This window comes from Aquarana catesbeiana, linkage group LG10, assembly GCF_042186555.1.
Source record: "Aquarana catesbeiana isolate 2022-GZ linkage group LG10, ASM4218655v1, whole genome shotgun sequence".
NCBI classification, from domain to species: Eukaryota; Metazoa; Chordata; class Amphibia; order Anura; family Ranidae; genus Aquarana; species Aquarana catesbeiana.
In genome coordinates, this window is record NC_133333.1 from 168,212,967 (window position 1) to 168,228,777 (window position 15,811).

Below are 15,811 nucleotides of genomic sequence, written 5' to 3' on the forward strand. Positions count from 1 at the left end.
CAAGCGGGGATGGTGAAGAATTGGGAAACTTCAGCAGATGTCAAGCCAGGGACCCAGTCAGTGGAGGTGACGCTTGCAGAGCATTATTGTGTGCCAAGCCAGGGACCAAGCAGGCCAGAGGGGTGACACTTGAGGAGTATCTGTGAGCGTCAAGCTGGGGACCCAGCAGGGACGCGGGGGTGATGCTTGAGGAAGATATGGAGTGGGAAGATTGGAAGAGCTCAGGGGATCCAGTGGCAGTGCATCAGCAGGTCTAAGTGATAGACTGGGAGCTCCATTGAGTGAAGATCTACAATAGGAGATTGTAGAAGAAGTTCATGACAACCTTTGTTAGAAACTGTTTCATGATTGTTGCCATAGGAGAAAGCGCTCCTACCTATGCAGATGTGGTGTCTAGCTGGATGCCTTTCCCTGCATGGCTGTCTGCCTATAGAAGTTTTGGAGTTTGCCAAATAACATTGCAACTACTTAAGGGTGTTCTGGCCCCAACCCTCTCTCCCATAGTTCTGTTCAAGAGACAATAAATCTCTTTGCATTCAAGTGTCTGGCACCCCTTTAATCCACCTTGCATCATACCCACCATGCCTTGTAACCCACTCTACACAGAAGGATGTCAGCTGTCACTAACCCTGGAGGTCACCTTTAGGCCTCAGGGGCCCGGCACCTCGCTACATGCATATTTATTTTGGATCAGTGACTCAGAGTTAATAAGTCAGCATAGGGCTGCTGGCGTTTACCGTATTTCTCCAATGATGGGTTTACTTTAAAAATAAAGTGACTTGAGAAAACACAATACACATGCCAACCATATATTTTTTCATTGTCAAAATACTGCATGTGTTGTTCTGGGACAGATAATCAAGAACAAACTATTCTAATCTACTAACACATTCCTCCTTATATTGCAGGGTGTAGGGACAGATACCTGGTATGTGCCAGCTGGGCACAGAAAGGATATTGTGAGTCCAGAAGGAAACCTATGAAGAAGTATTGCCCATACAGCTGCGATTTCTGTTACGGTAACCATTTTTGTTTTGCGCATAAATTAATATATTAAAAAGGAGGAGGTGGTTTCTGTAGGCAGCATAAATAATTAATCGGTCAGAAACTTCATTAAACAGGACCCACATATCTATATGTTGTTTGAAATTGCACATTTTACATTAGAATAGATTTAGGTAGAAGTCTCCTTAAAGTCAAAAAAAGGAGAGAAAAGCGCCACTACCTAAGTGTAGCATTTATTAAAACATATTGGTAAAATGAAGAACAATAAATATGCACTCACATTTGAAAGACATTAAAAAGGGTATCAATAAGTCTCCAGCAGGTGGCAATCTTCCAGGTAGTCAAAGGTGAGAAAGCCCCTGGATATGATGTAAAGTTTGGAACCAGCAAGTTGACCAGGGGAACACCAGGAAGAGCCTGCAAAAGCAGCAGACTGAATATGTATATCACATGGATGAGAACCACTATGGACAGCAGGGTAGTGTTGTAGGCCCACAAACTGGCCGTGATTATGTCATGTGTGGTGTCGATGGGCATGGTTATGCATTTCAAAGTGTGGCCCCCTTTGTCAAAACTTAGGTAGTATGGTTGCCACCTCATCCCTTTATACCCAAACACGGAACGGGGCATGACAACAAAAAGTTTGAGAACCGCTTCACTAGGCAACCTTAGCAGTCTAGGACCAGAGAGATTTTCTAGAATGTATCTAATAATATTTTAATGTTTAATGCAGATTTTCCATTTCCTACACGAGTGCCAACACCAATACCACCCAGAACCAAAGTTCGTCTGGTTCCAGAAGGCAGAAACATGACCTTCCGATGTGGGAAAAAAATTATCCACAAGAAAGGGAAAGTTTAGTAAGTATATTCTGCACCCCAATCAGAAATGCCAATAAAATATTTGGGTTATTTTATGGCTGTAGTTGCTCACAGTAAGCCGCTATGACATTGATGCATATTTAAATTGGACAACAGAATAAAGGTGATCACCCCCCTACTAAAAATATCTTCTGATTGCAAATAAGATTACAAATGTGTCCGAAGGAAAACAAAAGTCATCGGTAAAGATGAACTTGCCTCAAAGTTACCATTTGCATAGCTCCCAGTTGTCCCAGATTTGGAGCAATGTCCCTCGGTGCCTCTCTCCCGCTCATTTGCCCCTCATTTTGGTCTGATCAAAATAGTTGTATAAAAAAAGGAACTTTTTATCTTTCAAAAAGTTTTTTCCAGTGCTAAACCTTTCATCCAATTTCTAAATTGCTGCATTTGTACATTTTGAAAGCCAATATAAAGGAATAATAGTGGTACAAAAAAGCCCTGGATTTAATTAACCTTTTTTTTGGTTAATTCTCCTTTAAGGGTGTGTGGCAGGGGGCGTGTCCTATGCGTACATACGCTTGTTAGTAGGTGTCCCTCATTCCCATCTCAAAATGTTGGGAGGTATGCATTTGTAAACAAATTTGCATCCTCCTCCATCGTCCCTGCTTTCTATGTCTGACACAAGTGGCTGGAATGCACGCTTAGTGTCATAGGAGCACAACCGAAACCTGGAAGTGCATCATCCCCCGAGTACGTCATACCCGGAAGACGCTCTGTAAACAGATGGGAGTAAACTAGAGATGCCAAAAGTAATCAGGCACTAGTGAGAGGGGCAAAATCAATCATTGGCACTTTTGCTCTCAATATTCACTCTGCTGCATTGGAGGCAAATGAATACATACATAAACATTTTATAGATATATATAAAAATCGCAGATGGAAATACATATTGTGACATATATTAAGGATATGGGAAGCTGTTAAAAAATATATATGTATTGAAGAATATAAATTAAAATATTTTAACCACTTCAGCCCCGGAAGGATTTACCCCCTTCCTGACCAGAGCACTTTTTACAATTTGGCACTGCGTCGCTTTAACTGCTAATTGCGCGGTCATGCAATGCTGTACCCAAACGAAATTTGCATCCTTTTCTTCCCACAAATAGAGCTTTCTTTTGATGGTATTTGATCACCTCTGCCGTTTTTATTTTTTGCGCTATAAACAGAAAAAGACCGAAAATTTTGAAAAAAAATGATATTTTCTACTTTTTTTTATAAAAAAAATCCAATAAACTCAATTTTAGTCATACATTTAGGCCAAAATGTATTCGGCCACATGTCTTTGGTAAAAAAAATGTCAATAAGTGTATATTTATTGGTTTGCGCAAAAGTTATAGCGTCTACAAGCTAGGGTACATTTTCTGGAATTTACACAGCTTTTAGTTTATGACTGCCTATGTCAGTTCTTGAGGTGCTAAAATGGCAGGGCAGTACAAAACCCCCCCAAATGACCCCATTTTGGAAAGTAGACACCCCAAGGAAATTGCTGAGAGGCATGTTGAGCTCATTGAATATTAATTTTTTTTTGTACCAAGTGATTGAATAATGACAAAAAAAAAAAAAAGACAAAAGTTGTCACTAAATGATATATTGCTCACACAGGCCATGGGCATATGTGGAATTGCACCCCAAAATACATTCAGCTGCTTCTCCTGAGTACGGGGATACCACGTGTGGGACTTTTTGGGAGCCTAGCCGCGTACGGGGCCCCGAAAACCAATCACCGCCTTCAGGATTTCTAAGGGCGTAAATTTTTGATTTCACTCCTCACTACCTATCACAGATTTGAAGGCCATAAAATGCCCAGATGGCACAACCCCCCCCCCCCCCAAATGACCCCATTTTGGAAAGTAGACGCCCCAAGCTATTTGCTTTGAGGCATGTTGAGTTCATGGAATATTTTATATTTTGACACAAGTTGCGGGAAAGTGACAATTTTTTTTTTTTTTGCACAAAGTTGAAACTAAATGATATATTGCTCACACAGGCCATGGGCATATGTGGAATTGCACCGCAAAATACATTTAGCTGCTTCTCCTGAGTATGGGGATACCATATGTGTGGGACTTTTTGGGAGCCTAGCCGCGTACGGGGCCCCGAAAACCAAGCACTGCCTTCAGGGTTTCTAAGGGTGTAAATTTTTGATTTCACTCTTCACTGCCTTTCACAGTTTCAGAGACCATGGAATGCCCAGGTGGCACAACCCCCCCCCCCCCCAAATGACCCCATTTTGGAAAGTAGACACCCCAAGCTATTTGCTCAGAGGCATGGTGAGTATTTTGCAGCTCTCATTTGTTTTTGAAAATGAAGAAAGACAAGAAAAAACATTTTTTTTTCTTTTTTCAATTTTCAAAACTTTGTGACAAAAAGTGAGGTTTGCAAAATACTCACTATACCTCTCAGCAAATAGCTTGGGGTGTCTACTTTCCAAAATAGGGTCATTTGGGGGGGGGGTGTGCCACCTGGGCATTCCATTGCCTCCGAAACTGTGATAGGCATTGAAGAGTGAAATAAAAAATTTACGCCCTTAGAAAGCCTGAAGGCGGTGCTTGGTTTTCGGGGTCCCGTACGCGGCTAGGCTCCCAAAAAGTCTCACACATGTGGTATCCCTGTACTCAGGAGAAGCAACAGAATGTATTTTGGGCTGTAATTTCACATATTCCCATGGCATGTTTGAGCAATATATCATTTAGTGACAACTTTGTGCAAAAAAAAAAAAAATTTGTCTCTTTCTCGCAACTTGTGTCACAATATAAAATATTCCATAGACTCGACATGCCTCTCAGCAAATAGCTTGGGGTGTCTACTTTCCAAAATGGGGTCATTTGGGGGGGGTTTTGAACTGTCTTGGCATTTTATGCACAACATTTAGAAGCTTATGTCACACATCACCCACTCTTCTAACCACTTGAAGACAAAGCCCTTTCTGACACTTTTTGTTTACATGAAAAAATTATTTTTTTTCGCAAGAAAATTACTTTGAACCCCCAAACATTATATATATTTTTTTAAAGCAAATGCCCTACAGATTAAAATGGTGGGTGTTTCATTTTTTTTTTCACACAGTATTTGCGCAGCGATTTTTCAAACGCATTTTTTGGGGAAAAAACACACTTTTTTAAATTTTAATGCACTAAAACACACTATATTGCCCAAATGTTTGATGAAATAAAAAAGATGATCTTAGGCCGAGTACATGGATACCAAACATGACATGCTTTAAAATTGCGCACAAACATGCAGTGGCAACAAAATAAATACATTTTTAAAAGCCTTTAAAAGCCTTTACAGGTTACCACTTTAGATTTACAGAGGAGGTCTACTGCTAAAATTACTGCCCTCGATCTGACCTTCGTGGTGATACCTCACATGCATGGTGCAATTGCTGTTTACATTTGACGCCAAACCAACACTTGCGTTCGCATTAGCGCAAGAGCAGGAGGGGACAGGGGTGCTTTTTTATTTTTTAGCTTTTTTATCTTATTTTTAAACTGTTCCTTTCATTTTTTTTTTTTTTAATCATTTTTATTGTTATCTCAGGGAATGTAAATATCCCCTATGATAGCAATAGGTAGTGACAGGTACTCTTTTTTGAAAAAATTGGGGTCTATTAGACCTTAGATCTCTCCTCTGCACTCAAAGCATCTGACCACACCAAGATCGGTGTGATAAAATGCTTTCCCAATTTCCCAATGGCGCTGTTTACATCCGGCGAAATCTAAGTCATGAAATGCTCGTAGCTTCCGGTTTCTTAGGCCATAGAGATGTTTGGAGCCACTCTGGTTTTGGAGCCACTCTGGTCTCTGATCAGCTCTATGGTCAGCTGGCTGAATCACCGGCTGCATTCTCAGGTTCCCTGTTGAGACAGGAGAGCCAGAGAAAAACACGGAAGACGGGGGGGGGGGCATTCCCTCCCACTGCTTGTAAAAGCAGTCTAGAGGCTAATTAGCCGCTAGGATTGCTTTTACATGAAAGCCGACCGCTGGCTGAAAAGAATGATACCAAGATGATACCTAAACCTGCAGGCATCATTCTGGTATAACCACTCGTGAATGGCGTACCTGAAGACATAAAAATGGTTAACAATAAAACACAGTAAACGATAAAGTATAAAAAATTGCATACCTGAAAAGCAAACATGATAAAACATAATAACAATAAAACATTGCAGAATAGAATACAGTAAAAAAAGAACAGAACAATAGAGAGAGAATAGAGAGAGAGAACAATAAAACGCCAACTATTTCTTTTTATTTTATATATATATATATTTTTTTTTTTACACTTTTTTTTGTAACTAACTTTTATAACTGTAACCGGTTCCAGGTTCAGGTCTCTCAAAATGCGATGGCATCTTGGGAGACCCTGTGAAAGTGTGCCTAGTCTGTGCAATGCTGTACCCTACGCTAATACTCAACTAGTGCATGGTAGCGTTCAAAACATTCACCAATGCAAAGACCAGGATTGTCAGGACAGGAGGGACAATAATAGCAGGTGTCACGCCTATATCCGCGCTTGCTGCAGACACAACATCTTTTTTGGGGGGGTTAGTTGGGTAGGGGTACTCGGGAGGACATAAAGAAAATGCCTCTCATGCAGCCGACTGCATTTGGTTGGGGATGTGAATGGGGGAAGTACGGGCGCTGCAGAAGTGGTGGGTTCCCAATTAGGATTGGCGAATGCAGCAGGAAGGGCACTATGGGCACGACGGGCCTGTGTTTGTCTTCTTGGTGGCAGCGGGAAACTACTTGTGCTTGCCACCTCACCAGCTTGAACTGCACTTATGGGACTCGCCACGTCACCAAGTGTTACTGCAGTGCTGGTTTGACTACGACCAGGGTGTACTAGGCCGCTGGTGCTTGCCAGTTCACCAAAATGCTACCAAAAAAACTGTTAGTGATCGCAGGGATCAGGCCTGACTCTGCGAACCCTGCAGTTATGTGTTTAGTGTTTTGTAAGTGACAGTGATCGATCGATACTGCACTTGGGTGGGCTGGGCTGGGCGGAGGGGCAAAATGCAGGTGCTAGCAGGTATCTGGGCTGATCCCGCTAACACTGCGTTTTTGGGAACCCTAAACTGCTGGGGACGCTAGTATAGATCTGATCGGATCAGATATTGATCCGTTCAGATACTACACCACTAAGGGAGGTGTACGGTGCGTGCGTGGGTGTTAGCGGTACTGGCGCTAACCTGACGCTGCTTGGGGCTGGTGCTTGCCAGTTCACCAAAACGCTACCAAAAAAAACTGTTAGCGATCGCAGGGATCAGGCCTGACTCTGCGAACGCTGCAGTTATGCATTTAATGTTTTGTAAGTGACAGTGATCGATCAATACTGCACTTGGGTGGGCTGGGCCGGGCGGAGGGGCAAAACGCAGGTGCTAGCAGGTATCTGGGCTGATCCCGCTAACAATGCGTTTTTGGGAACCCTAAACTGCTGGGGACGCTAGTACAGATCTGATCGGATCAGATATTGATCCGATCAGATACTATACCACTAAGGGAGGCGTATGCTGCGTGCGTGGGTGTTAGCGTTACTGGCGCTAATCTGACGCTGCCTGGGGCGACGCATATCACCGCCGGGCGATCAGGGGGCTAAACCTTTATTAGGTAATAAACGGCAGGTGCCCTGACACTATAAAAAATAAACAAACTAACCAGCGTCACCCGTAACAGTTATACGGTGAACAGTGGTGAAAGGGTTAACTAGGGGGCAATCAAGGGGTTAAAACATTTATTAGGTAGTATATGGGGGTCCCTGACGCTATAAAACGCTGACGGCGAACCTAAATATTTACCTCCCTAACTAGCGTCACCAGTGACACTAATACAGCGATCAGAAAAATGATTGCTTAGCGACACTGGCGACGGGGGGTGATCAAGGGGTTAAAACTTTATTAGGGGGGGTTAGGGGGGTACCCTAGACCTAAAGGGGGCTAACCCTAACACACTGTCACAAACTGACACCATGCAGTAATCAGAAAAAAAAAAAAAACTGCTTGTGTCAGTGTGACGGGTGGGGGGGGGGGGGGATCGGGGGTGTAATGTATGCCTGGCATGTTCTACTGTGTGTGTGTGTGTTGTGCACTCACATTACAGTCTTCTCTCCTCGGCGCCGGAACGGAAAATGCCGAGCCGAGGAGAGATGACATCATTTCCTCTGCCTCTGTGTACAATACAGAGGCAGGGAAATGATTTGATTGGCCAGGAGCAATCGCGAGGGGGGGGGCCACTAATGGATGGCCTCCCCCTCACCACCGATCGCCGGGGAGGATTTGCCGACCGCCGCAGGCACCGGGGGGGGGGTCGGACCCCCCCCCCCCCCGCGGGCAGGCAAGGACGTACCTGTAAGTCCTTTTGCCTGCCCGTGCCATTCTGCCGACGTACATCGTCGTGCGGCGGTCGGCAACTGGTTAAAGTGGTAGTAAACACCGCTTGCTCACTTATACCTACAGGTAAGCTTATAATAAGGCTTACTTAAACCCCCTTCTTGCCCAGGCCAATTTTCAGCTTTCAGTGCTGCCACTCTTTGAATGACATGCGCGGTCATGCTACACTGTACCCATATAAAATTTTTATAATTTTTTTCACACAAATGGAGCTTTCTTTTGGTTGTAATCACCACTGAGGTTTTTATTTTTTGCTAAAAAAAACAAAAAAGACCAACAAATTAAAAAAAAAAAAAAAAAAAAAAAAACAGTTTTCATAGTTTTTTTATAAAATTTTGCAAACAGGTAATGTTTCTCCTTCACGGATGTGCGCTGATGTCCCTCTTACAAAAGCTTTATTTCTTTATCGTACATCACGGGACACAGAGCCCCAGTAATTACGGTATGGCTTATATGGCACCTTCAGGTGATGGACACTGGCACACCCTAGACAGGAAGTTCAATTCCCCATATATCCCCTCCCCTTACTGGGAGTACCTCAGTTTTTTCGCCAGTGTCTTAGGTGTTGGTCATGAGTAAAGATGTGCTGTGCTGAGCTCCGCTGGAGAAATCTTGCTGGGGCAAGCCATGCAACCGGATCCATTCAAAGTGTCTTTTCCAGGCCAAATTGAATGGTACCCGGGCCTCGTGTCAGAAGAAACTAGGTTTTGCCTGTAACGCTTCTCTTTTTAGAGAGCTGGAACCCGGGATCCAGTGTTTGGTTTTTCAGCCGGGGTGCTTTACAGGTCCAGGGGTGTGGGACCCCCAATAAAAAGGGGCCCCCGGCCCCTGAACCTGAAGGTTTTTTAACAGAGCCCTCCATGAGTGGTGAGGATTGCATCTGGTTTTACCAGAACCTTTCAGCTGGATAAGGCAAGGGAGATTCCTAAGGAATTTTTCTAATTCTTGTAGGTTTTCTCCTTTAAGTAAATGTTGTCATGCCTATAGTTGCCACTGGGGGCTGTCAAGAGCACATACCTGATTGCATGCTTGTCAGTCTCACTCTGTGTCACAAGTTGCATGCTTCCTTCAGCCCAAGCCCCAGGTAAGACGTGGGGAGGGGGGTTTTTCTCTTGAAAGTCCCCCCCACCTGGACAGCTTCTCTCCAGGAGGCAGAGGGAGCCTGGGTCAGTCGGTGGTATGCCAGGCCGCTCCCGCTGCTGCCGCCATTACGGTGTTTCTGCATGCAGCAGCTCTCCTCCACCACAGCCCTCCTCCACATGCGGTCTGGTTGGATCGAAGCCCCGATCGCGCGGGAAAACAGTCTCTTTTGAAAAAGATGAGGGGGGGGGGCACGGTGGGTGGTCGGAGGAGGGGGACGGGGCTTAGTGGCGTCAGCGTGATTCAGCGTCCACAATGCGGGCTGTGTAAAGCTATAAGGTGCACTTTTTTCAGGTGCATACAGCTGAAGGAGGGACACAGAGCAGACGGGAGGCATGTGAGTGTTGGTGACACAGGCATTTACAGGGCACATTTACTTTGCATCAGGCTGAGCATTAATAGCAGTGGCAGTTGCTGGACTATTTGCTCAGCAATGGGTGCATTTTTTTGGTAGTACCTCTGCATTTGTGCTCTGCACTATGACCAAAGGGGGTGGTACAAATCCCACAAAAAACAAGGGCACAAAGGGGTCTCCCTCAGGCCCTAAGGACCCTCCCTCTGCAACACCATCCCCCCCCTGAAAGATCTAGGGAGGCTGGTCAGAGTGAGCCATCGGGGTCGTCAGGGGCAGCATTTGCTTTAGTCACTTCAGCCCCTGTCTATATAACTGAGGAGGTTTTCTCCTCAGCTATGATTGGATTGGAGGAAAGGTTAGCGTCTTTAATCGCATCTTCACAGAGTGGAAGAAAATGCATTAGGTCCCCTTCTACCACCCAGGATCCTCAGAGGAACAGTGGGAGAGGGAAGATGAATCCCCCTCAGGGGACTGTGAAGAGGCTGATGACTCCTCTTCTGAGGGATCAAGTGGGGAAGGACTTTCTTCAGCTTCACAAGCTGAGAAGTCGCTGGTGCATTCTCTTACTGAAATGGTCCGCTCCACATTTAAGCTACCCTTAACCGAGTCGGTTGAAGAGCCCACTTCTTGTTTGGGTTCACTAAAGCCTCCTCAAGCTTTGCGTGCCTTTCCTGTCCATTCATTGCTGGAAAAGCTTATGTATTCTGAGTGGGATCACCCAGATAAACATTTTTTCCCTCCTAAAAAGTTTTCAACACTTTATCCTATGGAGGAAAAATGTACTAAAATGTGGAGTATACCAGCAATTGACGCTGCTATATCCTCCGTAAATAAAAGTTTGACTTGTCTGGTTGACAATGCGCAAATGCTCAGGGATCCAACTGATAAAAAATTGGAATTCCTGTTAAAAAAACATTTTTTCCCTGGCAGGTTCAATGGTGGCAATTGGGGTATGTCAATCCTTGAGAGACCATTTGAAACAGGTGCTCAAGGTTTTCCCTGAACAGCAGGCCCAAGATTTAGCCGAGCTGCCAGCGGCTTTGTGTTTTGCAATTGACGCAATCAGAGATTCTATTTTTCAAACCTCTCGCCTTACGTTTGGGTTGGTACATATGCGTAGAATCTTATGGTTGAAAAGTTGGTCAGCCGAAGCGCCATGCATAAAGCTCATGGCTGGTTTTCCTTTCCGTGGTGAAAAGCTGTTTGGGGATGATTTGGAAAAATATATCCAAAAGATATCAAGTGAGAAAAGTACAGTTTTGCCAGTTAAGAATAAGAGTAAACGTTCCTCATTTAAACCGGCTCTTTCTCAAGTGCCAGAGGCATCAGCCTTCAGGCAGTCGCGACAGCCTCCACCATCAGGTTCATTAGGTAAACCTCAAGGTCAACCCCAGGGACAGTAGAAGTCCTGGGGGAGGAAACCTACAAGACAGAACCCTAAAGCCTCTTTATGAAGGGGCGCCCCGGCTCGCTCGAGTGGGGGGGAAGACTTCTGCAGTTCTCAAGGGTCTGGCAGGAAGAATTTCGGGACAGATGGGTGATCTCCACAATAGCTCTAGGTTACAAACTAGAGTTCCGAGAATTCACGTCTCCTCGTTTCCTCAGGTCACATGTCCCCAAAGATCCAGAGAAAAAGAAGTCTCTCTTTCAAGCGTTGGACCGACTTTTGTCGCAGAAAGTGATCGCGATGGTCCCCATGGAAGAGCAGGGGTTGGGGTTTTATTCAAACCTTTTCACGGTGCCAAAACCAAATGGAGATGTCAGACCCATTCTAGATCTCAAAGATCTAAACCAGTTCCTGAATATCCGCTCCTTTCGCATGGAATCAATCCGATCAATAGTCTCCATCCTACAAGGAGGAGAATTTCTGGCATCAATCGACATCAAGGATGCATACCTGCATGTACCTATTTTCCCTGCTCACCAGAAATATCTAAGTTTCGAGGTAGAAAACTTCATTTTCAGTTTGTAGCCTTGCCTTTCCGATGCGTTTATCACTAAAAGTGCGCCAAAGCCTCAAATGGTGGAGGATATCCGAGAATATGCAGAAGGGGAAATCCTTCTTACCAGTTACCTGGAAGGTGGTAACAACAGATGCCAGCCTTTCGGGGTTGGGGGAAGAGGTGTCTGTCCAGGGAGAAATGGTCTAGAACCGAAAAGACTTTGCCCATCAATATTCTAGAGATTTGGGCAGCGCACCTAGCCCTAAAGGCCTGGACATTCAGGTTGTGGAATTCTCCTGTCAGGATTCAATCCGACAATGCCACAGCAGTGGTTTATATCAATCACCAAGGGGGCACCAGAAGTTAGGCAGCCCAGGGAGAGGTAAACCATATCCTAACCTGGGCAGAAAAGCATGTGCCGTGCATATCGGCAATCTTCATTCCAGGGATGGAGAACTGGCAGGCGGACTACTTAAGTCGCCAGCAGTTGTTCTCGGGGGAATGGTCCCTTTACCCTGAAATTTTCCTGGCTATATGCCAGAGATGGGGGATCCCGGACATGGATCTGTTTGCGTCCAGGTTCAACAACAAAGTCGACAACTTTGTATCAAGAACAAGGGATCCACTTGCATGCGGAACAGATGCTTTGGTGACCCCGTGGGATCAGTTCTCACTGGTTTATGCATTCCCTCCTATTCTGCTGCTACCTCAACTTCTTTGAAGGATCAAGCAGGAAAGGAAGTTGGTAGTTCTTGTGGCCCGGAAGATCTTGGTATGCAGAAATAGTAAAGATGGCGGTAGGGGCCCCGTGGACCCTACCTCCATGTCTAGACCTGCTATCGCAGGGACCAGTATTCCACCATACCTTACAAACGCTAAATTTAAGGGTTTGGCTATTGAAACCCACATTCTGAAGAATCATGGGCTTTCAGGCTCAGTGATATCTACTTTGATTAATGCAAGGAAGCCAGATTCCAGAGTCATTTATTATAGAGTCTGGAAGGCATGTGTTTCCTGGTGTGAATCCAGGGGTTGGCATCCCAGAAAGTATGTCATAGGTAGAATCCTTGTCTTTCTGCAAATGGGGTTAGCGATGAAGCTGGCCTTGAGTACCATCAAAGGCCAGGTCTCGACCTTATCAGTTTTGTTTCAACGTCCACTTGCTTCGCATTCTTTGGCTTGAAGCTTTATACAGGGGGTAACGCGGCTTAATCCACCAGTTAGAGCACCCCAGAATCCTTGGGACCTGAATTTAGTTCTGTCGGCATTACAGAAGCAGCCTTTTGAGCCAATAAGGCATATTCCCTTAGTCCTTTTGACAAGGAAGCTAGTTTTTCTGGTAGCCATTTCTTCTGCAAGAAGGGTATCAGAATTGGCGGCTCTTTCTTGTAAAGAGCCATATTTAATCATTCACAAGGATAGAGTAGTATTGCGTCCTCATCCTAGCTTTCTGCTAAAGGTGGTTTCAGGTTTTCACCTAAACCAGGATATTGTTCTACCTTCTTTTTTTCCAGAACCCTGTTCTATGGAAGAAAAGTCACTACATTCTCTGGATGTAGTGAGAGCAGTCAAAATCTATTTGAAGGCGAATGCTCAGATTTGGAAAACAGATGTTTTGTTTGTATTGCCTGAAGGTCCTAGAAAAGGACAGGCAGCGTCGAAATCTACCATTGCCAAATGGATTTGGCAAGTAATTATTCAAGCTTATGGTTTGAAGAGGAAAGTTCCACCTTTTCAAATCAAAGCGCACTCCACCAAGGCTGTTAGTGCTTTGTGGGCAGTGCATCACCAAGCCTCCATGGCTCAAATCTGCAACTTGGTCTTTAGTCCATACATTCACCAGATTCTATCAGATGGATGTAAGAAGGCATGAGGATATCGCCTTTGGGTGCAGTGTACTGCAGGCGGCAGTGTAGGTCCTCGGGTCTGATTGCACCCTACATTTGTGTCCCCTCCCCTTAGGTGGCATTACTCTGGGACATCCCATACAGTAATTACTGTGGCTCTGTGTCCCGTGATGTACGATAAAGAAAATAGGATTTTTATAACAGCTTACCTGTAAAATCCTTTTCTTGGAGAACATCACGGGACACAGAGGTCTCTACCCTCTTTTTGGTTACACGTGTATTGCTTTGCTACAAAACTGAGGTACTCCTGGTAAGGGGAGGGGTTATATGGAGAATTGAACTTCCTGTGTAGGGTGTGCCAGTGTCCATCACCTGAATATATAACCCATACAGTAATTACTGTGGCTCGGTGTCCCGTCATGTACTTCAAGAAAAGGATTTTACAGGTAAGCTGTTATAAAAATCCTATTTTTTAGGCTTTATTTTTTTTTCCTCATGCTGTCAGCATGAGGAAAAAAAAATTTAAAAATTACTGGCTTGTTTACATCATGTGATCAGCTGTCACTCTGTTCTGTGATCAGCCAAGTCCCGAGAACTCGGTGATCACAGAGCGCCCCACAGGAGGACGTACATGGATGACCTTCCGGTAAATTAGGACTGTGCTGTAGCTGTCTTTCGGCTATAGCGCAGGTGTGAAGTGGTTAAACGTGTTTAGGAGGTATTCACTACTGCAGCTGGTGACATCACCGGTGCATGTGCACTGCGCTCTAAAGGGACAGCATACTGTCCTTTCAGAGAGCTGTGCCATGGTTGAGGCTTTGGTGCGCATGCATTGGAGTGAAGTCATCACGACTCGGCCATTCAAATGGCCGGAGCCCGCAAACCTGGAAGAAATACTGAAGATGAAAGCCCTGTTAGTGGTGACAGTGCGCCACTGGAGGGCTTCGTTTTAAGGTAAATCTCTCATAATTTGCTAATATGAGATAATTTCATGGCTCTGCCCACCTTCCTGAAATGAAGACGAAATTCTTATTTTTTTTGCTTTGTGATGGAAGAGAGACATGCAGATACCTTCATTTTTAAAAAGGCTCTGTTCTGCAGACACCAAGTCGGCTATAAGGTGCTGGATAATATCTTGGTTCTATATAGCTACAGGCATAGGTGTGCGCAGCCTATTACATTAGGGTGTGCACCCCAAAGCTCAAACACGCGTGCACGAATATGTATGTATGTGTGATATACTATATATATACACAGTATACAATATGTGTGTGTGTGTGTGTGTGTATATATATATATCTATATATATATATATATATATATATATATAGATATATATATTATATATCTATATATATATATACACACACGCTTATAAATAAATGTAAAAAACCTTTTAAAATGTATTAAAACATGGACGGTGTTAGTAGGGCAGTGGATGGTGTCAGTAGGCCAGTGGACTGTGTCAGTCGTTTTTTATTTTTAATATTTTATTGTTATATAATTTTTTACAATTTTATTTTTTAAATAGTTTTAAACAATTTTTTTAGGAGTCCCATTGGGGGGCTTTGGTGAATATCAGCAGGGGGAATCTGCGCCGCACAGGGTGATTAGGGTGTGCCCAGACACACCCAACACACCCTCTGCGCACGCCTACGGCTACAGGAAATAATCATGTTGTAAAGTTATGTATGCACCAAGTCAGCTTTAGATGGAAAGAAAAAAATATGACTGGAGCTTTCATTCTCCAGTCCAGAATGGGATTCGTTGCCGTGGGCATAGGCAGTCTTTAAATGGTAACTCCGCTTTCATGGGGGGAAAAAAAAAAATAGCATATACAATTGCTACACTAATCATATTTTAATTGAATGTTCTTAAAACTTACCTTTCCTTTTTAGGCTCGGTTCACATATGAGCTGCATGCGGCTCACAGCAGGGGTCCAGTCCGTGGTGGTTCACCATTTCAGGTCCGATTTCAGCCTAAATTTGGGCTGAATTTGGACCAGAAACGGAACAAAAGACACACAGCGTTTTTCTGCAAAACGCTGCGGACCTGTTGCGGAGATATGTGAACCGGGTCCATAGAGAGCCGGTCAAAATCTCCAGCTATTGCAAATTGGATGCGGAATCCCCGCATCCAATTCGCAAAGGTGTGAACCCAGCCTTAATCTACAGCGCTGCAATTTTCTGTAAAATGCAATGCAATATGGCAACCTGGATGTGTTCTGTGCACACATGGTATATAGAAT

The 15,811-nt window shown here is 44.4% G+C and overlaps 1 protein-coding gene across 2 annotated transcripts in view; it reads left to right on the forward strand.

The window, feature by feature from the left end:
* MMP23B (matrix metallopeptidase 23B) overlaps nucleotides 1-15,811 on the forward strand; it is a 96,042-nt gene that overhangs the window by 70,507 nt on the left and 9,724 nt on the right. For both annotated transcript variants that reach the window (XR_012236360.1, XM_073602918.1), the window contains exons 6-7: nucleotides 909-1,019; nucleotides 1,739-1,865. Coding sequence is in view for 1 of the 2 variants with exons in the window: in XM_073602918.1 (XP_073459019.1) it covers nucleotides 909-1,019; nucleotides 1,739-1,865 (238 nt within the window). In the remaining variant the exon portion in view is untranslated. The remainder of the gene's footprint in view (nucleotides 1-908; nucleotides 1,020-1,738; nucleotides 1,866-15,811) is intronic.